This window comes from Mangifera indica, chromosome 20, assembly GCF_011075055.1.
Source record: "Mangifera indica cultivar Alphonso chromosome 20, CATAS_Mindica_2.1, whole genome shotgun sequence".
NCBI lineage: Eukaryota > Viridiplantae > Streptophyta > Magnoliopsida > Sapindales > Anacardiaceae > Mangifera > Mangifera indica.
In genome coordinates this window covers 6288528-6316363 of record NC_058156.1, presented here as the reverse complement: position 1 = coordinate 6316363, position 27836 = coordinate 6288528, and the positions used below count along the sequence as shown (strand labels likewise).

General features: G+C 33.8%; 1 protein-coding gene, 1 non-coding gene and 1 pseudogene across 2 annotated transcripts; 2 read left to right on the top strand and 1 right to left on the bottom strand.

Moving 5' to 3' along the window:
* The first annotated feature begins 328 nt into the window (after window positions 1-328).
* On the top strand, window positions 329-8229 carry LOC123204142 (E3 ubiquitin ligase PQT3-like). The gene is made up of 15 exons (XM_044620718.1): window positions 329-1291; window positions 1862-1958; window positions 2151-2232; window positions 2338-2504; window positions 2658-2734; window positions 3009-3065; window positions 3658-3814; window positions 3916-4064; window positions 4232-4396; window positions 4548-4820; window positions 5064-5120; window positions 5300-5543; window positions 5726-5845; window positions 6374-6449; window positions 7498-8229. Exons 1-15 carry the CDS (start codon window positions 1126-1128, stop codon window positions 8068-8070), a joined length of 2460 nt encoding a protein of 819 aa, XP_044476653.1. The 5' UTR covers window positions 329-1125; the 3' UTR covers window positions 8071-8229.
* A 17031-nt stretch (window positions 8230-25260) lies between these two features.
* Window positions 25261-25367, bottom strand: LOC123204967. The gene has a single exon (XR_006499653.1). It is a non-coding gene; the product is annotated as a small nucleolar RNA R71 (small nucleolar RNA).
* Window positions 25368-25455: 88 nt separating this feature from the next.
* LOC123204819 lies at window positions 25456-27591 on the top strand (annotated as a pseudogene).
* Window positions 27592-27836: the final 245 nt, after the last annotated feature.

The following is a 27836-nucleotide window of genomic DNA, read 5'->3' as shown; positions in this document are numbered from 1 at the left end:
CAGATCTCTAAAAAAGTTTAACCACTGTAGTTGTTGGGGCTGCTTTTGTTGTGGTCGTGCCCTTTCCCTTTTCTTTTAATTCAATGCTTAATTTTTAAAAAAACCTTGGAGCCAAACTATCCAAAGGAAAATTGTCTCTCCCGCTCTTATCCAAAACCGCAATCCAAACATAGCCTAAGTCAAACACAAATTTACTCGTCGAATCAATTCCCGTGTCGGCTGCTGTCCTACATAGAGTTGGCCTGGGTAGGCCCACTCCAGCGTTTTCCTAAAAGAAAGCGTCAATCCTAAAACAACGCGCACATAAAAGCGTAAAGCGTGTTGACCAGTGCAAACACGCAGAAGGAAATTACTACCATCTCCTATAAATTCACCGTGAACACAAAATTCAGTTTTGTGTAAAATCAAGAAACTAGAATAATCTACCTCGCTTTTATTAGGAAACCCTAACTCTAGTTTTGCTATTTCAACAGTATTCGATTTTGATTTTTGCTCTTATCTGTTCTTGATTTCGCGGCTTCAAATCTTGAAGACAGTTCAACACAACTTTGTGGTTGTATCAAAGTTTTGCGTTTTGCTGGAAAAGTCATTGTATTGATCGTGGATATTACTTCTTCGATCGCTAATTAATCAGTTTATGAAGATTTTGGTCGGCGGCGATTCTTTTAATTGAAATATAGTATTTTGGGGTTTCGACATCTTTCTGTTCAATCTGCCATCATTTCATTAAATCGATTAAATCGACTGCGAATTTGTCGTTTCCTGTACGCGAGAAAGAGGTTTCCTCGGATAATCTGAGATTTTGAAGGCTTCGGTATCTTATTGAAGAAAGTATTAATTTTTCTTTGAGCAACGCGTGAAGAAGACTCAGCGGGATCGGTTGCGCGAATCGATTGGTTCGATCTTTCATTTGTTATTTTGAAGAAAATCAGAGAAAGATTATCAAAAGAGAGAGTTTTCCTTTTGTACTTTTTCATAAATTTTTTGTTTGTTCGAGTTTTAACTTCAGTTGTATATCAGGCCCTTTTAATTTTAAGGCCTTTGATTATATTGTTCTATTAGTATTTACTTTTATTTTTTTCCGATATATTCTATTCCAATATTTTATCAAATCAGAAAAAAGGAATGGCTGTTTATTACAAGTTTAAGAGTGCAAAGGATTATGATTCTATCGCAATGGATGGTCCATTTATATCAGTCGGTACTTTGAAAGAAACAATTTTTGAATCAAAGCATTTAGGCAGGGGTACCGACTTCGACCTCTTGGTCACTAATGCCCAAACTAACGAAGGTTGGTTTTTGCTTTCTGGTAATACATTTTAATAATTGATATTAAATCTTGATTCCGAACAAATATTGGTTTCAAACAGTGAGATAAGTTTAGCTTTCTGGGTTTGGGATTTGCCCAAATCAATGGTGATAGCTTTGCTGTTTCTGACCATGTGCGGGAAAAAAAGTTATGTGGCTTTTAGCTTTTTTCCTTTAATTAGTGTTCATGTCTCACTGGATCTGAAATTTGATGTGGTTTGTAATAAAACTTAATCAGAAATAGGCAGTGGTTTATAATAAAATTTGGTAAGTGGGCTACAAGCGTTGACAATATCAAAAGAAATTCTGGCACACAGAAGCACTTGGGTTTACCGGATAAAGATGAAAACTAAATCTAATGTAATGGCTGGCAGTACCATTTTTCCTGAGTGGTTAAGAGATAATTTGTTATTGGGTTTTATGTAGTTAGGCTGACATTTTTCTGACTGAGAGTTAAAGGGGAAGTGTTTGTTGTGATGAAATTATGTTTAATTCATGGATCAATATCTTTGTTGTTTTATGGACTTCTTTCTCTTCTGTTTTGCAATTTCAGAATATCTTGATGAGGCAATGTTAATTCCAAAAAATACTTCTGTGTTAATTCGTCGGGTTCCTGGATGGCCTCGCATGCCTATTGTTATCGAGCCAGAGTATTTTCTCAATCCTATAAGTTGTTAATATTTTGGTTGTTGTAGGATCTATGAGCCCTGATCCTGATAATTTAGGCATTATTATTTTGTGTTTGATTAAGTAAATGTGTATTTGATGTTATTTGTATTGTCTATTTGCTGGCAAGACAAATTCTGGGGGCCTGGTGAGTTTACTGAATTTAAATTATGCAGGCCTAAGGTGGAACTAGTGGTTGAGGACACTCAACCACAAAAGAGTAGCTTTCAGGCTGCTGATTCTTCTGTCATGATATATGTAAGCTTTTTTCCTATGGTTTTCCCTTTAGATTATATCAACTTATTTTATGCTGAAGACTTGATCTCCTTTTCATTTATGTTATATTGTCTTACATGAACACAGAATGAGGACACTGAATGGGACAAGTTTGGGAATGATTTGTATGCAATTCCTGAAGCACCATCTGTGCAGTCAAGTTTTCCACATCCAGATGCTCAACCAGCAAATAAAGCTGATGAGGACAGCAAGATCAAGGCTTTAATTGATACTCCTGCCTTAGACTGGCAGCAGTGAGATGCCCATTTGGTTTTTTTATCTGCCTCATTTTTTATTTTGATGATTGATTTTTTGACTGCTAAAATGATATCCAGTGCAGATTAAGAGTTGTCTTTTTTGATGATTTACATTACATTTTATGCCAACTTTTTGGATTGGATTTGCAGGCAAGGTTCCGATGGTTTTGGCCCTGGTAGAGGCTTTGGAAGGGGTATGGGAGGAAGGATTGGTGGACGTAGTTTTGGTGATTAATTCTCTTTTACCACATTTTTTATTGTATTTAATTTTAGATTTTAATTAGGAAATGTTAGTTTTAACTGTATTGCTACACACTCTTTGCTCCTCTGTCTCTTTCTGGTCATGTGTCTCTATTTCGGCATCTTTTTGTGTTTATGGGCCTGTTATGTTAATATTGGCATATTTGAGGTTTACATCTTCACCTATTTGTGTTGTTCTAAGTAGACTACTTATTTGTCTATGTAAAACTGATTCTTGGTCAAACTTCTGATTTCTGTCAGGTTTGGAGCATAAAACACCTCCACAGGGCTATGTATGTCATAGGTGTAAGGTTCCAGGTATGCTACCCATTAATGCATTAACTTTGAGTAATCTATATTGACCTACATCTTTAAGGTGTGTAATGGATTTGAGTCTACTGTACTGAGTGGTGCTTACACCTCATGTTTTAATTTGAAATCTAAGAATTTAACTTCTTGTTTGAACTAAACATCCTCGAAATAGGTAGACAAATTATGTTAAAAGTAAAGCCTACATTGAAATTTGTTGGCATGGAAAAGAAATAAGAGCCTTTTTTTCTGTGCTTTGATAGGCTCTATGTGATTTTCTGGGCAATCTTAAATTCTTTTTCAAGCATATAAATTGTTATATTTTTTTTAAATTATGATATCCAAAGGGTTGATTGTTACAAATAAGGCATTCTCAACTGTTTTTTCCTTTTTCGGGTAATCAGTATCAGTAAAAAAATTATTCAATCTGTTTGAATGCTTTAAAAGTCTTGTTGGAATTTTGATTTTAGTATTATTGCAAACTTGTTCAAAACTATTTATATATTCAAAAAAAGCTTATGCCACACTACGTGTATGTTGTCCCTTGCATATAAAGAACTTAAATACCTTGTGTCTCAATGTATTGAAATTTCTTATTCAGGACATTTTATTCAGCATTGCCCTACTAATGGTGACCCAAAGTATGATGTCAAAAGATTTAAACATCCTACTGGTATTCCAAAATCGATGCTAATTGCTACTCCAGATGGTTCATATGCCTTGCCAAGTGGTGCAGTTGCTGTTTTGAAGCCAAATGAGTAGGTTTTTGCCACATTTATGTATTAATTTTTGTTTGTCCATTCGAGAGAACTCAGTTGTGTGCATATTGATACATTGCAACCCATTGTTATAAATACAGGGCTGCTTTTGAGAAAGAAATAGAGGGCTTACCTTCCACACGTCCTGTTGGTGATCTTCCCCCAGAACTCCACTGTCCATTGTGCAAGGAAGTGATGAAAGATGCTGTGTTAACAAGCAAATGTTGTTTCAAGAGTTTTTGTGATAGATGTAAGTCCCTTGTCATAAGCTTCTATTTTATGATTTTCTTACTTAAGCATGAAGAATTTTCTTTGTCGTATTTAGAGACATGTTTCTCTCAGTTGCTCCATGTGTCCCCTGCATTATTATATACGCCCTACTTAATTTGAAGCTCACATCTGTACAACATAATTCAGGCATTAGGGACCACATTATTTCAAAGGCAATGTGTGTATGTGGGGCCACAAATATTCTCGCAGATGATCTTCTGCCAAACAAGACACTTACAGACACGATAAATCGTCTTTTGGAGTCTGGTAACAGTAGTGCTGAAAATGCTGGAAGTACTTTTCAAGTTCAAGGTCTGTATTAAGATGCATGCCTTTTATTTCACCATTTGTTTATGAAAATGACTAACATCGTTGTTGTCTTCTTGTAGATATGGACCTTCTATCTTCACCATCTGTTTCTGGTTTAACAGAAATGACTAATCTCTTTTTTGTCTTCTTATAGATATGGAATCTGCCAGATTGCAGCCTAAGGTTCCATCTCCTACTATGTCTGCTACTTCAAAAGGAGAGCAAAAGCCATTGCCTATCAAAGAAGAAATTCTCATGCCGGAGACAACGGACGAGGGAAAAGATGTTATTGCTCCACAGCAGGTTATGGAAAAGCTGAGGGCAGTAGCCAAAACACCTGATGTGTCTGAAGCCACGCCAGCATCACAGGGGAGTGCCCCACTGGTGGAGGAGGAAGTTCAGCAGAAGATCGCTTCTGGGGAGGCAGGTTAGATTTGTTCTTCCGATGTATTTTTTGGTGATGCACCAATGTTGGGTGGGCTAAATCACCTTCTTCTTATTTTTCTTTTTATACAAGTTATTCATGAAAACCTTAATCTTCCTCGTTCTGCTAACCTCTTGAAGAGCTTGTGGAAAACAAGCTTTTTAGTGGGATAGAAACATTGTATAGTCTGATTGTTGAACTGAGGCATGATAATTGTCTAACTAGCTTTGATTATTTCTTTTTCAGGAAAGAAAAAGAAAAAGAAGGTGGTTCGTATGCCTGTTAATGGCATGCCTCCAAATGGTATGCTTCTTCTCTTCTTTGGGATATGTTTGATGCTTTTTGTAACTTCTCTGAATTGTTTCTTTTTCTGATTGCTTTAGTAATTAATAAGTATGGACATCTTTGATCAAACGTAGAGAGACTTTTGTGTTTTATGAAGTGTTTTTGATTGATTTAAAAAAATTGTGGATGCCTTGCAGACTTGCAGTGGAACACCCGTCAAGATCTTGCAGCTGAGAGTTATATGATGCCTTGTGGCCCCTCAGCTTATAATCCTTACTGGACTGGCATTCAACCTGGAATTGAAGGATATGGAGCTCTGTTTGGTGATGGCATGCCCTATATGGGTTATGGTATTGGCCCCTTAGACAAGCCGTTCGGAGGTGTCATGCCTCAGGACCCTTTGATGCAAGGTTATACATTACCCGTTGTTCCTCCTCAGAGGTATGCCCTATGTGAACTGTTATGAGTGTGTGTTAGCAAGTTGTGGCCTTTTGTTATGGATGGGATGTTCGCTGAATTTGGATGCTTTATTGTGCTGAATATTGATAGATGTTTTATTTGAATGCACTAGATGTATAGTGTTTTATACCAATATTAAGCACTTGTTCTCCTAAAATTTGCAGGGATCAAGCAAATTTTGGCATGGGCATGAATGCTCCACACCCTGTAATGAGCAGAGAGGACTTTGAAGCACGAAAAGCTGATTTAAGGAGGAAGCGTGAAAATGAGAGACAAAGTGAAAGGTAATATTATTTGATAAATTTATCTATGGTGCAAACTTTTTACACCATTGTATTTCATGTTGCAGTTCATACTTCTTATTGTATTAGCTAAATTTTATTAGGGGGTTCAAGATTCCAAGTTATATATGTTATGTCAACTTTTACCCTATTGCTCATGAGTATATCACTGTTAAATACTTTCAAATCTAGCATTAACATATTCTTGATGAACCTTGATTAGATGGTTGATTGAAATGTTGGATAGAAGCTTGAGCAATTTTCTGTGTAGATAAATGGGTAAAACAGGGATTTGTCTCCCTCTCCTTTTCACCACCTCAAATTTATAGGGAATATGTGCAACTGGCAGACAACTTTTTGTGTTTTTTCTTGCTATATATGTATCATATTTATTGTATAGTATGACGTATGTCATTAATATTAAATGTTAACTAATATGACATTTGGTTCCTTGCTACTGTGTTACTGCAACTATTGGTATTGCCGATTGATGATTTAGTTATGTTGTTTAATAAATTCACTTTGGTGCAGGGAGTTATCTAGAGATCGAGACTATGCTAGGGAAGTGAGCAGCAGTGCCTATGTTTCTTCAATGAAACCAAAATCTGTATGTCTTTATATTTTCCAAGTCTACGTTTCTTCTCTTTCTATGTACTACAGTTGGTGCCTCTCATGGCTTCGAGAAACTAGTTGGCTAGCTAGATAACATCACTGTGGCAAGAAAACAATTGGATCTTTTGGATGGGTTCTCAATTTATTAGTTACTTTACTTTTTAATTCTACTCTCACTTTGAAGATAATTCTTCAATTGACGGGATATGGAGAGTTTGTGGGGCAGGGATGCAACATGGAATTTCTTAGCTACTTTCCGATCCCTAAAAGCTATAATATTTCAACAACAAAAAGATATATAAAAGTTAAGAAAAGGATGTAACATCTAAATTGAACGTTGTTATTGCTCCATTTTAGAGGGTACGTTTCATGTACAATGGTTGTTATTGTACTGATGTGCCATCCGACTTGGATGGTAATTATCTGAATGCAATGGCGAGTTGGTCGCGGGGTTTTTACCCTCTGGTTTTGAGTGAGAAAGCGGCTGCATCTTCTGACACACTTTGCGCCGATGAATAGGAGTTTGGGCTGATTGCTTCCACAAGACATGGCATAGGCCGTGCTGGCCCTGGCACAGCCGATCATACCTAAAGTCTGGGTTGATGGGCCTAGCAGGCAGGCTGGCTCTCCAACATAACAAGGCCCATGGCACAGTTAAAGTCCTTTGAATTATGCCTTTGCAAACTCTTAATGGGTCAGACCCCCATAAAATTATATATATTTTTTATTATTTTTTTAATGAGTTTTACCAAACTGATCCGTGGGTTCTGCACCAGCCCCCAATATGGCTCCAGGCCTGGTTCGAGTTGTGTTAAAAATAAGGGACTAACCTGTCGGTCTATCGTTGACAATGATAACATATCCTATTTTATAAAAATTTGGATAAGAAGGGGTGTGCTTATATCATCCAAATGTGCCCAAACAAGGTCTTATTAGCTTGTGGGCTTAGATGGTTGCGCATAGACCATGGGAAAACATTAACTTTAGCACGATACGGTTGAACCATTTTGTTGATTGAACTTTTCATATGCTTTTGGTCGCAGAAATCAAATCCTCAATCTTCAAGCGCGGATCACAACTACCACTACCAGAGGCCCCGAAAGTTCTCTCCAGAAGCACCTCTACCTCTTCCTCCATGCCCATCCAAGAGAAAGTCTGAGCACCATTGTGACTATGATTATGATTACCACTATGAACGTGAAGGACACCATCATCATCAGCCTTACCAATCAGAGTCCCCTTCAAAGCATTCCTCAGAAATAGTCTTCAAATCCATGGCTGAGAAAAAACACAAATTAAGTGCCTTTTCTCGCATTAGTTTCCATGAAGGGGAAGCTACCAAGACAAAGACACGAAAGAGTTCTTCCTCTTTCTCAGCAGTAGCAGCAGTAACAAAGGAAGCCAAACCGTCATCAAATGGATATCATGAAGATTACAAGTCATCCTCTGCCAAGCTGCCTAACTGTGTTGGGGGTGTGGATTACGAGTGGAGTGATGATGACAAACATTTCAAGAGGAAACCTTCAAGATACGAGGCATCGCCTCAACCATCACAAGCTGTGAAGGAGGAGTCTCGGCACTCGAGAGGCTCCACCAGGGAACATAAGCATAGATAGGTTCTAAGAGAGATGCAGATTTTTCCTTCTAGTGGGACGTAGTCTCCCTCTGATTCCTTATTTATTTTAACAATTTTCTTATTTAACAAAATTTGGTTAAATATTAGTCCTAAAGTTTGTAACAAAATTCTTTCCAAAACTTTAAATAAGTTTACTTAAGACTAGGATGATAGCATATTCCTCTTAGTCTCTTTGGTGAAAAATATGCAGCCAAGCTTCATGCATAAGCCTTTAATGTATATGAGCCTAGTTTCCTGCCAGTTAAAGAGAGGAGATATGTTTGGCAAACTTATCAGCACTCCAGATTTTCTGTCCATGGTAGCTTCTCCATGTGAGCATTTAGAGGAGGGCTTGCTCACAACACTCCAAGCAAAGCAAAAATGTTGAACAACTGTTAGTAAATGAATAGCTTCAAAAAGTTTATCTTACTCCAAATTATGCCCTTTTGGAAGCCTAAATTGAAATTACAAAGTACAAAAGCACTTAATTATGTATCCCACTTCACCAATCTCTAGTTAATTTCATTGTCCAATTTACATTTATCTTCTTCTCCATGATGTGGCCGGTGTGACTACCACCACAACCCTTCATTGTGGTTAGCATTATTCTTAGCCTTTTTTAATTTATCTACCCACCCATACAATATTTTGACACGTACTCCAATTGGCTATCAACAAAGAGAATGTGCCCTTTTTCTTTACCAATTGATTCTCTGCAATTTAATATATGTGTTGGGATGCAGGTGCTAAAAGGAGAGACAACGTTTAGCCACTGCATTCAATTTTGTCTCTTTACATAACTTATTGGAAATGTTTTTATAGCATGTGGCTCCATAGCTATGAATCCTCCTTTATGCAAAGACTTTATTCTGCATTCGAAATCAAACAACTAATTTGTTAATCATTTTTAGATTATGAAGATGCGCTTTCTTTCTTTATAAAAAGGTAATTTTTTAAATTAAACCCTTAAAAGATGAATGATGGTTTTGTCACTTCTACAATAAATTATATCAAATTCTTGCGCTTGCTTATTATAAAAATCATAACACATGTATATTTAAAAAAATATGGGGCTGCCTATGCTAAAATTTGACACAATTTAGTTTGTATGAAAAGTGCAATTATAAAATTTCAGGGAGCATTCGCCATCTCTCAACCCCTGTGAGAAGAATGAAAAGTACTTTTCTCATACCTTAATCCAATGCATATTGAAGTTTTATTCATAGGGGAAGACATTTGGATTAAAGTCATATTTTGAAAAACCTTAGTGCACTTGAGGAGAATCCTCAAGATTTTACACTCTACAATTCCAACCATATTCACAATTAAATTACCACGACAACAATCAAATTCAATCTAGAAACCTAAAGGCATAATTTTTTTTTTTATTCTTATTATATATATATATATATATATATATATATATATATATATATATATATATATATTTTATTATATTTTAAGGATATATAATATAAAAAATATTTTAAAATAATTATATCTAAGTATATTTAAATAAAATAATAACTTAATTTTTTTTATTACATTCAATCAAACATAATAATTATTTATAAAAACCAAATTTAATCAAGTATTGTGATAATTTATATTCAATAATCTATCTTTGTGTCGAATCAAACACACTCTTAGGAGTGGTTTTTTTAGCAAGTTAATGCGAACTCCAACATACGGTTCATTTCTAAAAACTCTATGCGAGAAGCAATTTGTCTTCTCCATTCATGAATCGGTACCTGTTAAGCCATCCACAAGAAGCGTTTATCAATTGATTCTCTGCAATTTAATATGTACATTGAGACGCAGATGCATAAAGGAAAAGACAACGTTTAGCCACTGCATTCAATTTTCTCTTTTACAAACACAAAATTGATTCGTTTCTTCGCCTGAAAAGGCCCTTCCTTATAAGAGAATTTATTGGACTGTTTTTATAGCATGTGGCCCTATAGCTCTGAATCCTCCTTTCTGTTTATTCTGCATTCAAAATCAACAGCAAATTTGTTAATCATTTTTAGATTATGAAGATGCTCTTTCATTCTTTATAAAATGTTATTTTTAAACCATTAAAAGATAGAATGATGGTTTTGTCATTTTTATGATACATTATATCAAATTATTGTGTTTGCTTATTATAAATATATGTTATTTGCTCATAGTCATACCTTAATTAACTTGCTGCCAAGCCAACCATCATTCATATCATAACAAGCCTATTTAAAAAAAAAAGTTAATAAAACTATACGTATATATTTTTGTATAAAATTTTAGTATATAAATAATATATTAGCACGTAATTAAATAATTTTGAATTTAAAAAAATAACATGTAATCACATAATGACATATCATCTGTATATCTAAATTGTGTATGAAAAGTGTGTACACATATCATTACTTAACTATGTATACTCACTTTGAATACACAAATAAATATATATTTTATGTGTACACATAAATATATATTTATTTGTGTACTTACTCTATATAATTATAAGTTTAGCTTAAATCATTTGTCCTGTCTACTATGTCATTAAACGGAATTTATCTACCCAACTAAAGTAACCAATACCGAAGTGTGCAAGCTTTGCAACTAAAATATTGTTATTTTTACCTAATCTTTTTGTCAAGCCAAATCTATTACTTCTGAATTGGATTCCTTGTTTTCCTTAATATGTTAAAAAATATTGATTTCAAAATAAAAAATTAAGAATGTTATGATTTTGATCAATTTGACTGCAATGAGGATCGTGTCTATGTGCAAACACGGTAGTTGCCCTTTGTTTTCCTCAATCGAAAATTGAAATAAGCAAAGGTATGGTGACACAACATATCACTACTATAATAGATTACGACACAAGGTCTTGGATAAATAATTTTAAAAAAATCACTGCATGAATCTCATTCATCCAGTAACTTGGAATCCCATAAGCTTCAGTGTAGAGGTTTGTTTGTTTATTTGGAGACAAGCTAAGCTGGATGAACATCATGTCATAACAAAGTACAATTAGGCCATTTGAGTTCAACATCATCAAGGTTTTTTAGGCAAAGGTAGGTTAGGTGCAAGTAGACATGTCAATTAGGTCATGCAATCACATGAATTTAAAGTCTAGTCTAATAAGACTCGATCTAGTATTGTAATATGTCGAGCCTAGCACATGAGCCTTTCAGGCCGGCCTATAGGTTTTAGTATTAAACCTATAGACTGGTCCAACCTAATCCGTTACTATTTAAGAAAATAAAAATTAAAAAAAAAATCATACGGTAGCAGCCCTTCTACCAAAGCAGCAGCCAAGGCTTTCTGCCTTTGTGGCATAAGCCACAAAAGCAGAAGCCTTTTAACTCTTTTTTTTTAATTATTTATTTTTTTCATATACACCAATCCAACTCTTCATTGATTTTAATTTCTCTCAATCTCAATTTTTTCATTATATTCTCAATCTCATTTTCTCTCATCAACTTTCTTTCAAAAACTATTTGAATTTGCAAATAATAATTTTTTGTATTTCTAATTTCATTTTTATTTTAATTTTATCATTATAAAATATTACAAATGGATTTAATGTCAAAAGAATTTAGAGATTTGGATGTTAAAAATGAGTAGATAAATGGTATAATATATATATTTTATTTATATTTACAATTTATACAATATGTAAATCAATTTATTTATACTATATTATAAACTTATAATATTTTTTATTATGTAACCACAATATTCCTTCACCACAAATGAAGGATTATAAATAAATTGTTCAAGGTATTATTCTTGATTTCAATAATTAAAATAAAAGTTGTATTTAAAAATTTAAATTAAAAATTGTTTAAATGGATCGGCCCATTTAAGGCCCGATCCAACCCATTTATATATAGAGCTGAGCTTTAGGTTTGAAAAATATATGGGTCAGCAAGACCCGAAGGCCCATTACTATATGGGTCTTAGGTCTGGCCCGACCCATAAACCTAATAGATTGAGTTGGAGCCAGCTTGGCTTGGCCCGGCCTGACCTATTGTCATGTCTTAGGCGCAAGTGGCTGTGGTTTTATTAGAGTGGTTTAGGCTCTTATACAATTGATTCCTATACTATTGTGTTGTATGTAATGGTTGTTATTTAACATCAGAGTTTAAGTGCGAAAAAAAAAATCAGGCACACAAGATATAATTGAACACCTCAAATATAGGATAAAATTGTTTACAACTCTTTCCATATTAACAACTAGCACAAATGGAAGGCTTAATTGGCTAGTTAGTGATGTCAATGACTTTCTTTCCTTTCAACAAATACAAAATCTTTGCACTTGGGTTCCCAAGGTCTTAGTGCCACAAAGAAAATGAGTTGCCCTCTTTTATTGTTGATAAAGCTTCTTGAAAACTTGAATCTAAAGCATAGAATTGTCTTTGCTTATATCCCTTTCCCTATTGTTCTACTGTTCGAATCCTTAATAACAAAATCAGATGATATGAATTCAACAATATAAGAGTTATCAGTTGTGATTTTACTTACTAAAACCAAGTTCTTTATTCAATTTAGGAACAATGAAAACATACTATAAACTCAATTTTCCAAAACATGCATTTCCAATGTGTTATATCAAGTTTGTTTTTGTCTCCAACATAACTAACATCATTCCTTTTATATGGTTTTAAATAAGATAACATACCTGCATGATTGTTCATGTGTGTTGTCGCTCTTAAGTCCATGCAAAGAGAAAGGTCATTATTGTTCAAGATAAAAGCAATCAAGGCCTACAGTAGGTCTTCTGATTTATAGAAGTAGTCAAACCTATATAGATAATAGATGGCAACATGATTCTTTTTCCCACAAATTGGGTAGGTTGGTTTATCTCCTTTGTCTTGACATTGCCCAGCTTCTTTTGTCCCTTCGTTCATGGAGTTATTTATACTTGAACCTATGTTGTTATAAAGACCAACTAAAGTGAAACCTCTACCTTTTGAATTAAAGTCTCCTAGATTTCCTTTTAAGAAGCGAGAGTCTAGTCATACCCTTGAAGAGTAATCACAAATTGGTTAAATATAGGGTAATGAGGTTTGGTTACCAAGGCTAGATAGAAGCCTTCATATTTTGGTTCTAGTCCACGTGCGATGTAACACCCGCAGGTATATCTAAGGTTGTTTTCATCTTTTGGCTTTGTATATGTGTAATTATGCTTGAATATTTAAATAAGTATGAAATTGGCAACACACGACTGTAAGGGAATGCCACACACCTATGTGTATAGTAAAAAAGGGTAAAATAGTCTTTTCTTGCTTATTGATGGATATTTGACTCAGTCTAGAGGACATGCACGTTCATACATCGTCAGCACGTTTGAATTTTGGATAAGGATACATTTCATACGGACTTTGGAACTTGCCTTTAATGTATAATAGCACGCATGCTTGTGTGTTAATGATGTACACTCGTGCATCGTTGTATGGAGTGAAAATAAAAATTATCATGAAACGTGTTAGGCTAATTTTACACACACTTTTCAAAATCCAAAAAAGAGAGTAAAAAGCATATAGTGAAATTCTGAAGCTTTGGGCATAAGGAGGAGGTTTTGGGATCAATCTAAGCCACGTGAAGACAAGCGAATAGATGAAGGAAAGGTTAGAAGTGTGTTTTCTAAATTTGTATTATGTTAGAGTAGATTTTTGAGATATTTTAATCTAGATATATTATGGAATTCACATTTTTAATGCATTTACCTATAAAAGATTACTCATGTCAATGACTTGATATGTGGATTGGTTATAGTTAAGATTCTAGTTATAATTGGTTTTCACAGTTTTTGGATGATATTATATGACGATCTAATTATGGATTGATGTCTAAAAATTTTGTGGGAATTATGGTAATTAGATTTTGAATCTGATTGTATGAACTAAGATTATGTGGTTAGACTTTGAATTTGATTTTGGGATTTATTTTGTGTTGTTGGTGATGCTAAAACATATGGTCTGTAGTTAGATTTTTTTTTTTACATTTTTTGGGATGTTTTAGTAGAGATTAAGCGATTGGTAAATGCTAGGAAAGCCATTTCTAAATTCTAAAAAATTTGTTATACACGCATGTGTGTCTATGACACACGCCTATATTCTTTTAGGGAAAAATTCTCCTTATATTAGGTAGTGTTACAGAAATGTAGATTTAGAAATGGACACACATATGTATAGCAGAGGATACATAACTATATGCCTTATCCTAAAGATACACCCTTTATGCCTGGGTTAGACGTTGTATGGAATAATTGACACACCCCTGTGTGTGATGGATATACGCTAGTGTACTTTTGGGATTATAGATTATTTTTTAATAGTGCATGTTTTTGGATATGATTGTTATGCATGCAAAGTTTTAAATAGACACGTCTTTTTAGGTGTATATTCTATGTAATGGTATATATTTAGAGAGATGTGTCACATGCAAATTAGAAAACTTTATCACGATTAGTAACTAGTTTCTTAATGGCTGCAAGATTATAACAGATTGATTTGAATTCTTTTATATAATCATCCAAGAATGTTGATCCTTTTTTAATGGTCAATAACATGTTTTTCAAAAGACCTTCCTTTTCAATAGTGGTTTGTTGCAACTATACTTCTAATGAACTCCACACTTTTAAAATAGTGGCATCTTCTATAATGGATGGTTGGGTTTCTTCTTTTATTGTTCTAAGAAATAAGAAGTCCATCATTTGTTAATCACAAGTTATAAGCTAGATTCACAATCCCATCTTTCAGAAAGGCTTCAAGTTTTTCACCATTATTTTATAGAGGCCAAAGGATGATTTCCCACCCAAAGTATGCTCATTTCCCAAGTTTCTCCCCATTAACTTCGAAAATCCTATTTACCCACCCATGGACTGTTAAACTTAACAATTTTAAGAGCAAAATCATTATTTTATCTAAAATATTAAAAATAAACTTAAGATTTTATTTCCCCCCTAAACCCTAAAAGCTAACAATTTTTTTCCAACCCAAGTTTTCAAAAACTGCATTTTTCCCCTAGGGTTTTCAAACTTTCAGATCCAATTTTTTCGACGACGATTGGTGATCTCCAAGCACCTACTCTTCCTCTGTGGCTCCTCCTTTTCTGGTCGTGTATCTTTCGACACCGTGTGACTTCGTCGTCGATAAAGACAAGACATCTTCATCTCTGATGAAGACAAATTGTCTTTGTTCAAAAATGAAGATGCCTCGTCTTCGTTGAGGCCGACGCCACACGACTTCGAAAGATGCACGATCGGAAGGAGGAGGTGCCAAAGAGAAAGAGTAGGTGTTTGGAAATCGTCGATCGTCGTCAGAAAATTAGATCTAAAAGTTTGGAAACCCTAGGGGGGAAATACAGTTTTTGAAAACTTAAGTTAGGGGAAAATTGTTAGTTTTTAGGGTTTAAAAGGGGAAAATAATATGACTAACAGACTCAGTTAATTTTAATGCTCTATGAGTGGGTAAATAAGATTTTCAAAATTAACGGGGGAAAATTTGGGAAATGAGCATACTTTGGGTGGGAAATAGTGCTTTGGCCTTTTATAGATGATGAAACACATTGAGACCGCAAAACAAGTGAAGGATTTGTGACCGCCACATGAGATAGTTGTTGGAGCCTAGTTTGATTGATACCCAACTACCACATTAATGGAATAATTGTACTGTAAGCTTGGGTTCTTGCATATCCAATCAACAAGAAAACAAGGAATCAAGCTATTTATGCATAGAAGTTTTACTGCTCTGATTCCATGAAGAGCAGCATAATCTTTGATATTTTTATTTTTAATGATCAAAACGTAAATACAAGGCAAAATATATATATACAAGAAAATAGAGATAAAAAATGATTTGGTGAATTAACTCCTCAATTGGGAGCATGATTTAGTGAATTAACTACTTAATTGTGAGTATGATTTGGTAAATTAACTCCTCAGTTGTAGGCATGATTTGGTGAATTAACTCATCAATTGTGGGCATGATATGGTGAATTAATTCCTTAGTTGTAGGCATGAGTTTGTGGAATGATTCCATTTGACTTTGGCAATTTACCTTATTTTCAACAAAAATTGTTTACTTGGTTAATTTAGTTCCTTATTAGTTATGATAGGGAGGAATAAGAGAGGGATTAGGGGGAAGAAGAGAGGAAAGGAAATTGGATTTTGTTTGAACAGGCTTAAGTTGAATGAGAGAGAGATTCAGCCTCTCAAAACACAATGAAAGTGGAAGGAGTTTAGCCTCTCAAACAACTAGACAAATTAGGGAGATACTTTGTCCTCTTGAAAGCTAAACCAATAAGGGGAAATGATTGATTTTTCATTTTCCTTTTTGTTATTGTTTGATGTGTAAAGAAATAGTCATTCTTATGATCCATTGTAAAGCTAGTTCAATCAATATAAATTCCCTATCTATTCTCACCAATTTGGGTTGCTAATCTTTTCTTCTAAAAATATGTTTGTTTGTTATTTGCTTGGTTCATAATAATCTAGTATTAGTTGTTTATAGAGTTTGTTAGGTTCTTAACAAATTAGTGTAAGAGCAACTACGATCTTTTAGGATGGAAAGGATCTAAGAGTGGATATTTGTTAAACGATTCATGAAAAAAGAGAACTTACCACTCAAAGGGAAAGGTGATGTTAGAACTCATATTTAGGTTGGAAGTGGCACTACAACATTATCCATATCTAGTCATGACTTCCATTGTAACTAAACATTCAATTTGCATACCTAAATTTTAGGGCTATAATTGTAATTTTATTGTAGCTTATAGTAGCTAGAAGTGGTGCAGCTAAAAGTGAGTCATGCATATTTTACTTGCATTAGCTAAAAGTTTATATCATTTGTTATGGATAAGATCATTATGTAACTAAAAAATTAAAAGTTTTTGTCATAGCGTTGATAAACTTGTATTAAACTTACCAAAAAAATGGAACTAAATATAAAAATTATTTGCCATAGATATAATGAATTTTATCATATATATATATATATATATATATATATATATATATTCCATTTGCTGTTTAATTCATAGCTAAATATTGTAATTGTTTGTTGCGGAGTACATTAATGTATAGCAAGAATTTGCAATTTATTGCTTTGAATAAAAATTATTGTAACAAATATACCAATAATTAGCTATCAACATGAAAATTTAATGACTACTTTTTTGTTACAAATATTATAAATTGTAATTATTTATATTTTCAAATTTTAAAAGACAGAGTTTAAATCAAGGGAAATTATAATAAATACCTTTTTTACCCCTCCATTAAGTAAAATGCCCAATTTTCCTATTCTTAAGCAAAAATACCCAATTTTCCTATTCCTAAGCAAAAATGACCTAAACGTTTTTTAAAATACCAAAATTACCTTTCACCACATCTATATAAACCCTCTCACTCACTTTTATTACACACACTTCTCATATCACTCAAACACTCACTCTCATTCTCATTTTTACTCAATATCAATTAGTATGAGTTCGTTTAGACGGAAGAAGTTTGTATTTTTGAATTCGAATAAAAAAAAGGTTATTTATGAAAAAAAGGTATTTATACGAATCTTAACCTAAAAACTTAATTTTATTTGTTAAATCTAGTTTATATGCCATATAAAGGGGCACTTGAATATTAAATAATAATATAGGGGTTAAATGTAATGTTAGAGAAATATGGGAGGTATTTTGATATTATACAATATATAAAAGATTTAAATAACATGTTAAGAATAGATAGGTATATTTTGATACAAGACAACATACAAGGGTGTTAAATAAAGTGTTAGTAATTATGGGGGGTCAAATAAAATGTTATAAAAATATGAGGGACATTTTGATATTAAACATTGTAAGAGCATTATAAATGAAATTTTAGGAATATATAGATGTATTTTGATATGTGACAATATACAAGGGTATTGAATGCAATGTTAGGTAATTATAGGGGTAAAAAAAATTTAAAAAATATAGTGGTATTTTGATATTACATAATACATGAAGGATTTAAATAATAGGTTAAGAAGAGATAGATGTATTTTGATACAAGATAACATAAAATGGTGTTAAATAAAATGTTAGATAATTATAAGAGGTTAAATGAAATGTTAAGAAAAACATGAGAGTATTTCATATTACATAATATATGAAAGATTTAAATAACATATTAAGAATGAATAAATGTATTTTGATAATAGAAAACATACGAGGGTATTGAACACAATATTAGATAAGTATGAGGGGCTAAAAAAATGTTAAAAAATATGGAGGGTATTTTGATATTAAACATTGTAAGAATGTTTTAAATAAAATAAGAATAGATATACATTTTGATACAAGGTAACATATAAGGTTGTTAAACAAATTGTTAGATAATTATAGGGGGTTAAATAAAATATTAGAAAAATATAGGAGATATTTTGATATTAAACATTGTAAGAACATTTTTAATGAAATATTAAGAATAGATAGATACATTTTGATACAAGATATTATACAAGAGTGTTAAATAAAATATTAGATAATTATAAGGGGTTACATAAAATATTAAAAAAATATAAGGGGTATTTTGATCTTAAACATTGTAAAAACATTTTAAATGGAATGTTAAGAATAGATATATGCATTTTGATACAAGATAACATACGAGAGTGTTACATAAATTGTTAAATAATTATAAGAGGTTAAATAAAATATTAGAAAAATATGAGGGGTTTTCTGATATTAATAATTGTAAGACTGTTTTACATAGTTATTACAGATTTTTTTGTTATAAATGAATAATTTTTTCCAAAAACTTGTCATTGCAAGATTGATAATTAAAATGAATGGTTATGCATCGGTATGTTACTAAGGAGAATGGATTCAAGGTGGCAACAACACAATGAAATATGTTAGAGGATCCAAACAATTGATTAAAATTCCTCATGGAACAATATTTGAGGGATTTATTGAACTTTTGAAAGAGTCTTGCGGTATTGATCCAATAAAAAACTACCTTCAACTATCAATGAAGCTAAGAAAAATTGAGCTCGACTACCCCGTACAAATCCAAAATGATGAGGATGTCTAGGGTCTTATTGATATCTCTCAGTACTTATAGGAACGTATTCCTGTTTTTGTTACATGTACCCCAATTGAATGATAGAAGGAAGAAGATGAAGAAAAAATTAATGGGGTGAAAAAAGAATATGATTTGGAAAACTTGATTGATTTCAGTAATAACCCATTGTACATTGCAAACTCATGGGCTTATGGAGATAAAGATAAGGTTCTCAACTAGGGTGACTTTAATGGAAATGATATGTCCGATATTCCTTCTGAAAAGGTAGAGCCTAAGTATATGCCATATGTTATCGAGGGCATGGATAATTTGCAGCTTAAAGATCTTATTTTAGGTGATGGAAATTATTCTGAGCCATTTTTTGACAATGTCCCCACTGATCCATTTAGGTGGCTTCCTGATTTTCCTCTATAACCATCAACATCATCAGGTGATACCAGATTGATCTGAGAGGAGAATAGTGTAAAGCTTGGTGATATTTTCCATAATAAAGTATAATTAAAAGATGTTGTGAAAGCAGTTTGCCTTACTGAAACAATTTCAATTCATGGTCAAGAATTTTGACAAGGCGCGATGGGATATTAAATGCAACGCTGAAAATTGTGAGTTGTATATACATGCAAGCAAGTCCAAAGTCGGTAAAGTGTTTCAAATCAACCAAATGAATCCTACCCACACATGTTCAGCTGATCAAATCATGTCACATCACAGACAAGTTGGGGCCCGAGCTTTAAGTCAATTAATGATGTCAAAGCTTATGTTAATTGATCGAATTTATCGGCTTAAGGAAATAATTGTGGACATCACTGACTGGTATAAAATTGACATTTCATATTCACAAGCTAAGCGAGCAAGAGACTGGGCTTCAAATTCATTGAGGGGCTCATTGAAGGAATCATTTATGCTCTTACCAGATTATTGCTACAATCTACAGTGTACTAATTCGAGCACCGTTACTACTATTGAAATGGACGATGACCATTGATTTAAGAATTTTTTCATGGCATTAGGATATTTCGTTTGTGCATTTAGAGAATATCTCCGACCTGTTATTTTCATTGACATTGTTTTCCTTAAAGGTCGATATCTAGGGCATTTATTCATTATGGTGGCTCTTGATGGTAATAACCAGATATATCATATTGGTTTCAGTGTTAGTAAAAAAGAAGATCACGACACATGATGTTAGTTTCTTAGGAAGATTAAAGAATGCATTCATGACCTTTTCGAGCTGGTGATAATTTCATATTGACATCATGTTATATACTCTGCAATGGCTGAAGTTTTTCCAAATGTCCACCATAGATGTTGTTGTCATCATCTTTTGTATAACATGCGAGCAAAGTATAAACGAGACTCAAAGATAAAGTGTTTAAACAAGTACTAAAATTTTGAAATATTTATCTTTTTCATACATTTGGATTATAAAGTTCTCATATTTTTTACCACCTTGCAGGTGGCGAGTGCATATCAAAAAGCCGTAAAATCATACACAGAAGCAGAATTTGAGGCTATGTGCGATCTCTTGATTTGATGAACCCTCAAGCTAGGGCTTGTCTATGCGAGGTCGGATTTGAGCGTTAGAGTAGAGCACACTTTTCGAGGCATCGATATAACATCATGACAACTAATATTACAGAGTCATTTAATACCCTTTTTAGACATGTACAGGGCCTACCTATCACAATGCTTATCGAGTTCATTTATGCTACCATACAACAATTGTTTTACGAGAAGAGAAACCATGCAAGTACGTATCCAATCGTTAATAATTAAAAGTTTTTTATCATGTACTTTTTCCTCTTAGTTTTGGTCATTAACAAATATGTTAATAACTTTTCAAATTACAGATGAATGCCCTAACTTTGTCACCCCTTGGACGGAGAAGAAGATCAACAGTCGTTTGTCAAAGTCTACATGCTTAGAAGTCGGCCAATTACATATACTCGGTATCAGGTTGTTAGTTTTGGTAGATATATGGGTATTATGGACTTCGGTGAAATGTCTTGTTCGTGTAGAAAGTTTCAACTTTCACCTATTCTATGCAAGCATGCCATTGCTGTTGCACAACACATGAGGCTCACAAATGTCAATATATGGGTTCATCCATTCTTTCACACCGAATTTTATCATGAAATATATTAGGAACCTGTCAATCCTCTTGGAAACCAATCAGAATGGTTGCATTCACCAAAAGAAATAGTTATTCTTCCCCCCGTCCTCGATAGTTATCATCCAGGTCGCCTTTCCAATAGAAATCAACGTCCTTTGTAAGGAGAAAATGTTACACCCAGGATTTGTAGTCATTGTCATGAACCAGGACATGTACAAACCCAATGTAAAAGCCCAACACCCGTCCCAAGCTCTGCCCTGCAGTGTTCATCCATAAAAGGTAAAGGGTCGAGATTTTGACAAGCTTATATTTAGTTTTGTTAGTTATATGATTCATCATTGTTGTACTTCAGTGTTTCAAATGTGTAATTGTATTCACATGTGATGTAATAATTTTAGTGTGAATAATTTCTTCATTTCATATTTGTTGGAATAAGTTATTTGAGTATTTATTTATTTCATCTCATGTTTGATAGTAACATCACTCAAATCACATATAATTATTTCCATGACAAGATTATTAAAAAAATGAAATCAAATACATATCCATATATAATGATAGATAAAGTGCATCGTACACATATGCACATATAATAATTATATACATAAAAACATATGAAGAACGATAAATAAACAATGAGTGAACTAAATATACACCCGTGATCTACTCGATACAGTGAAAATACAATTGCGATGCTAAACATTGACGCATAGAGGTAGACGACTCTCAAGGAAAATCGACACTCCGTGATAATGCCAAACACTAAAAAAAATGTAATATAAACACACCACAGTCATTGAAGCCTTCCCTCTGCTAAGAGACATTCGTCGCTCGATGTAACATGAAGGGATCACATTGTGGAGTCTGCCTAGAAGCTGTCTAGAAACTCGTCACCTTTAATAATGCGGGTATGAATGTTGTGTACGATCACATCCACTGCTCGAGAGACCTCATATTCCCTAAGTACGATACCTCCAAGTCGTACACCGTAATCGATCACTCATAGAAATCATAACTCTGCCACCTAATGTGCACAGTCGAAGTTTATAGGAATGTAAACTTATAAACAGTAACAAATTAAAGTTGATTATAAACTAATTCAACGTAAAATGTAATAAAAATACTATTATACTATACCTTATCGACCATCCCCCATGATTTGTAAAACAACCCCGAGGAATAAGCTACCTCAACCATTCTCGTGATGAGCCCCAAAAACTGAAACTCCCTATCCAGTGTGGTTTGTCAACTCTTTTCGCCATCTTAACATGTCTTACGAAGAATGTGTAGATAATCATCCAGCGCTATGAAACAGTCGAATGGTGATCATCCTAGTACCAACGTAATATAGCCAAAAAGGAATCCACATGCTGAAATGGTATAAACAACTTCAAATGTGTTAATTATTAACGAATATATCAAACTTTTAACCAAATTGTATAGTATAGACAACCCACATCGTCAATCAGCCACTTACGCAACTCTACCACAATCCGTCAAAAACTATCTTTTGACTTCGACCTGATAAAGTAATCACCATATGCATCGAAAGTTGTAACTTTGGTATACCACGTAAGGAAAGATTCCTCACATTTTAAGGCAGAGGATGGAATGGTCCTAAGCTATCATTTCGCTCTCCTTTTGATTGGATTTGTATACGGGGTACAAACGACAAACCCTTTCAGACGATCCAACCATGTGTTGTACGAATCAGCTGCAAGTACATGCAACTATTAATTCATTATTTCATCCTACGTAACAATTATGTATTAATTGATTAGTGTTACCTTTTATTGGAGCTCAAGATATCAGAAGTAACCACAACCGTTCATCAAGTCCACTGTTCGTGCCCCCTTAACGGACTGCAAAATTGCAGTTTTGAAAATCTCAGTGATCAGTATATATGAATATTTATATATTAAGTATAATGGATATACCTCAATATGGATTACATCGGAAACGTCCTCTTGTAAGTCCTCCTCCTATGAACTAATATCCACTGTCCTTTAACTGGAGCTCAAGATATCAGAAGTAACCACAACCGCTCATCTTGAAAAAGAGACAAAACATTGTTAAATAAACCTTATAACTAGAAAAACAAATCGATTAATGACATTTCTTAAAAAAACATAACCTCAACTTCCGAGGAAGGTGTTTGGGGAAAACCCTCGATCGATAATACCTCAATACGGGTCCCCTATATGCATGAAAAGAACAAAATGGTAAATGATATTTCATATAAAATATAGCATCTATAATAATTTTCATACCTCAAGTGGAGGATCTAAAGCAACTGGAGATCCAACCGAAAGGACTTTATGAGGAAGACCCTATACGAATATATAAAATGAATTAATCGATAACAAAACACTCATAAAAATAGAGTTCCATCGATAAGTGACATACCTCAAATTGGACAAGTGATGTAAAAGAAAGGCCAACCGATGCCCCCTCGTGGCGACTACCCTAATGTAATAGTAATAATAACTTAATCAACGACATTTCATATAAAACAAAATTATAATATAGTAACAACATTTAACATTAAATATATTTTTGAAATTAAATACAGACCTCATGTGGCTGATGGGATAGTATTGACTTGTCAATGGGAGAGGTCGTCCTGATATCATTGTACTTATCCTATACGAGGTTAATATAATTGTCAGAGTAATAACAAAATATAATTTTTATAAGTAATAAATGAGATGTGGTTTTACAACTTGATCAACTGGGGATGGACATGTACGCGTGACGATGTCCTCTTAACAAGTCAGACAATCCTCTAATCAAGCCACTTGAGAGGACACATTATCGTGTAATCAAGTCATTTGTGAAGACATATAGTTGCAAAAATAAGAAATCTCACGTAAAATCATAGCACCCTAGTGCACCAATACAACATCTAATGTGGAAATACCAGTTGATACTGATGGAGGACACTCCTCGATGACAAGATGGGTAATACGGTCCTTAACCTTAAGAAGGTCTGTGGTCTGTGGGCCCTGAACTGCATGGGGACATAAAGGTTGCTTCATAACAGGAGGCTAAATAGACTTTTCAAATGTCCCAAGAGTTTCAACAGGTATATCTAAATGTCGTGAGATTAGAGAAGCCTCATCTCCTATCACGAAAGGCATCAAAGATGATGAGGAGGAATCAGCATCCGACAAACTGGTTCACTTACGGATGCCAGCATACTAAGGTAAACCCTCCTCCATCGGTGACGGACAAAGCAGGAATATGACATCATCTTAATCATAAAGATATAAAACTCAAAGTAATTGCAATATTCAATAAATCAATCGACTGATTAATTAACAATTACATACCGGATCACCAGTGAAAATAGTGCCCATATGACTCCAACTAAGGGCATCCCATCTACACCACCTAAACATTCATGAAGACTCACGGATATCAATCATATCAACCTAATCATATAAGGTGTCCAGCGTCTTATATATCCAATACTGCAATATAAATATTAACGGTTAAAATAAATCAATTCGTATTTTTGCCAATTAATATACATAATCAATAAACTAAAACTTACTGGATTTTGACCCAGAAATCGAGAGAACCTTTAGAAGAGGTAGAAGAGAAAGACGAGCAAGACAAAAAATTGCCATGGAAGATAACATCAACAATCAGTGAGCTCTTCATGATTATGTTGTACCTAGTGCATATGATGGTTATTCTAGTGTAGTGAGGCCTGTTGTGGTTGCTAACAATTTTGAGATTAAACCTTCTATTGTTCAGATGGTGCAACAAACCAATTTAGAGGGTTGGAAAATTAAGATCCACATGTCCACTTGTCATGTTTCTCTCAAATATATGACACCTTCAAAATGAATGGGGTTTCTAAAGATGCAATCAAATTGAGGCTATTTCCATTTTCACTAAAGGATAGGGCAATAGCTTGGTTGGATTCCAGGGCACTTGGTACATTCATTACCTAGCAAGCACTTTCTGAAGCTTTCCTTGTAAAATATTTTCCACCTGGTAAAACAGTTAAATTGAGAAATGAGATTGCCACTTTTTACCAAAGGGATGATGAGTCTTTATATGAAGCTTGGGAAAGGTTCAAAGATCTATAAAGACAATGTCTCTATCATGGTTTGCCTGATTGGTTAGTTGTTCAAACTTTCTATAATGGTCTTTCTTACTTGTTGAAAAGTATTTTGGACGCAACTGCTAATGGGTCATTAATGGGTAAAACATCTGACATGACTTTGCACTTGATTGAAAAAATGGCTTCTAACAGTTATCGATGGCCTAATGATAGAGCTAGTCAAAGAAAAAATTTAGGAGTACATGAAGTGGATGGAATTACTATGGTTAATGCTAAGTTGGATGCATTGACAAAGAAATTGGAGAGATTAGATATGAAGGTTGTAAGAACTTCTAGCTGTGAGAATTATAGAGGAGATCATGTAAGCTTTGAATGCCAATTGGGTACCCACTATGCATATGAGCCTACAAATGAGCAAGTGAATTTTCTTAATTACAACAAAAGAGGACAGGGTAATCCTTACTCAAATACATATAACCCAGGTTGGAGGAACCACCCAAACTTTGCATGGTCAAACCAAGCCAATACTTCTAACCCAAATTAGAATTTTAGGCAGCCACCTCTAGGGTTCCAAGCTAGAAATACTAACCCCCAACCTTTACATCATCCTCAGCTTCCTTAAGAGCAAAAATCAAATCTAGAATTGATGATGGAGAATTTCATTCTTGCCTAAAAATAAAAGGCTGATGCTCAAGATGAAGCAATTAGACAACTTACTACAAATGTGGATCAATTGGCCACACATAATAAGATTATTGAAGTACAATTAGGCCAACAAGCAAGTACTTCCAATTCTAGGGAAATAGGAAAGCTACCTAGCCAACTTTAAAATCCAAGGGAGCATTGCAAGGCAATTGTCACCAGGAGTGGTAAACAATTAGGTGAACCTATAGGCAAGGTTGAAAATGAGCTTGATGAGCAAAAGGACGTTGAAAAGTCTAGTGAAGAAGATACATTGAAGAAAAAGGTTGAGGGGAATATCCAATAAGCCCCTAAAAAGCAAGTTCCATCCAAAACATATTCAACACCTTTGCCTTTTCCTCAAAGGTTCTAAAAGGCAAAGCTTGATCAACAGTTTGGAAAGTTTTTGGATGTTTTCAAGCAGATACATCTCAATGTTCCTTTTATGAAGGCTATAACTCAAATGCTGGCATATGCCAAGTTTCTCAAAGACATCCTCTCAAATAAAAGGAAACTTGAAGAATTTGAAATGGTAGCTCTCTCAGAGGAATGCAGTGCCATTTTACAAAATAAGCTACCACCAAAGCTTAAGGATCTAGGGAGTTTTTCTATTCCTTATGTAGTTGGTAAAAAATCTTTTGAAAAAGCTTTATGTGATCTTGGTGCAAGTATAAGTCTAATGGTTTTATCTATTTACAGGAGATTGGAGTTTGGAGAATTAAAACCTACAACAGTGACCTTGCAATTGGCGGATAGATCCATAAAGTATCCTACAGGGATAATGGAAAATATGCCAATTAAAGTTGGAAAATTTTATATCCCCGTAAACTTTGTGGTTTTGGAAATAGAAGAGGATATTCAAGTTCCTCTTATTTTGGGAAGACCATTCTTAGCCACAGCAAAAGCAATCATTGACGTTAAAAATGGAAAACTCACTTTTGAGATTGGAGATGAGAAAGTAGAGTTCAATGTTTTTCGAATGTCAAAGCAACCTAATATTGTGAATTCTTGTTATAGGGTTGACATTATTGATGATTACGTGAAAGAAGTCTTTATCAAGAAATACCCTGAGGATCCACTCGAGTCGTGCATTATTCACGGAGCTTCAATCAAAGATGAAAATATGGAAATTACAGCCTGTGCTCAGCTTATGGAAGCAAATCCTAAGGTTGCTCCCATTTTGAATTTCAAGTATGAAGAACTCGAGATAGGTAACCATTTTCTTCCTTCTCTTAAAGCGAAAGATGCACCTAAGGTAGATCTTAAACCACTTCCTACTAATTTGAGGTATGATTTTCTTGGCCATAATTCTACTTATCCTGTGATTATAAATGCTGAATTAAATTATGAACAAGAAGATAAGTTGTTTAGGGAACTTAGAGCATATAGAAAAATCATTGGTTATAACATTCATGAAATCAAGGGAATAAGCCCTACCATTTGCATGCATCACATCTATATGCTTGATGATTTCAAACCTACCATTCAACATCAAAGAAAATTGAATCCTATCATGAAAGAGGTAGTGAGAAATGAAGTCATTAAATTGTTGGATGCAGGGATTATCTATCCCATTTTTGATAGCTCATGAGTAAGTCCAATACAAGTGGTATCAAAGAAAGGGGTTATGACTGTTACCAAGAATGAGAATAATGATTTAATACCAATAGGACAGTCACAAGGTGGACGATGTGTATTGATTATAGAAAGCTTAATAGTGCCACTTGTAAGGATCACTTTCCTCTTCCTTTCATTGATCAAGTTTTGGAGAGACTAGTAAACTATTCTTATTTTTGCTATCTAGATGCGTATTTGGGATTCTTTCAAATGCCCATT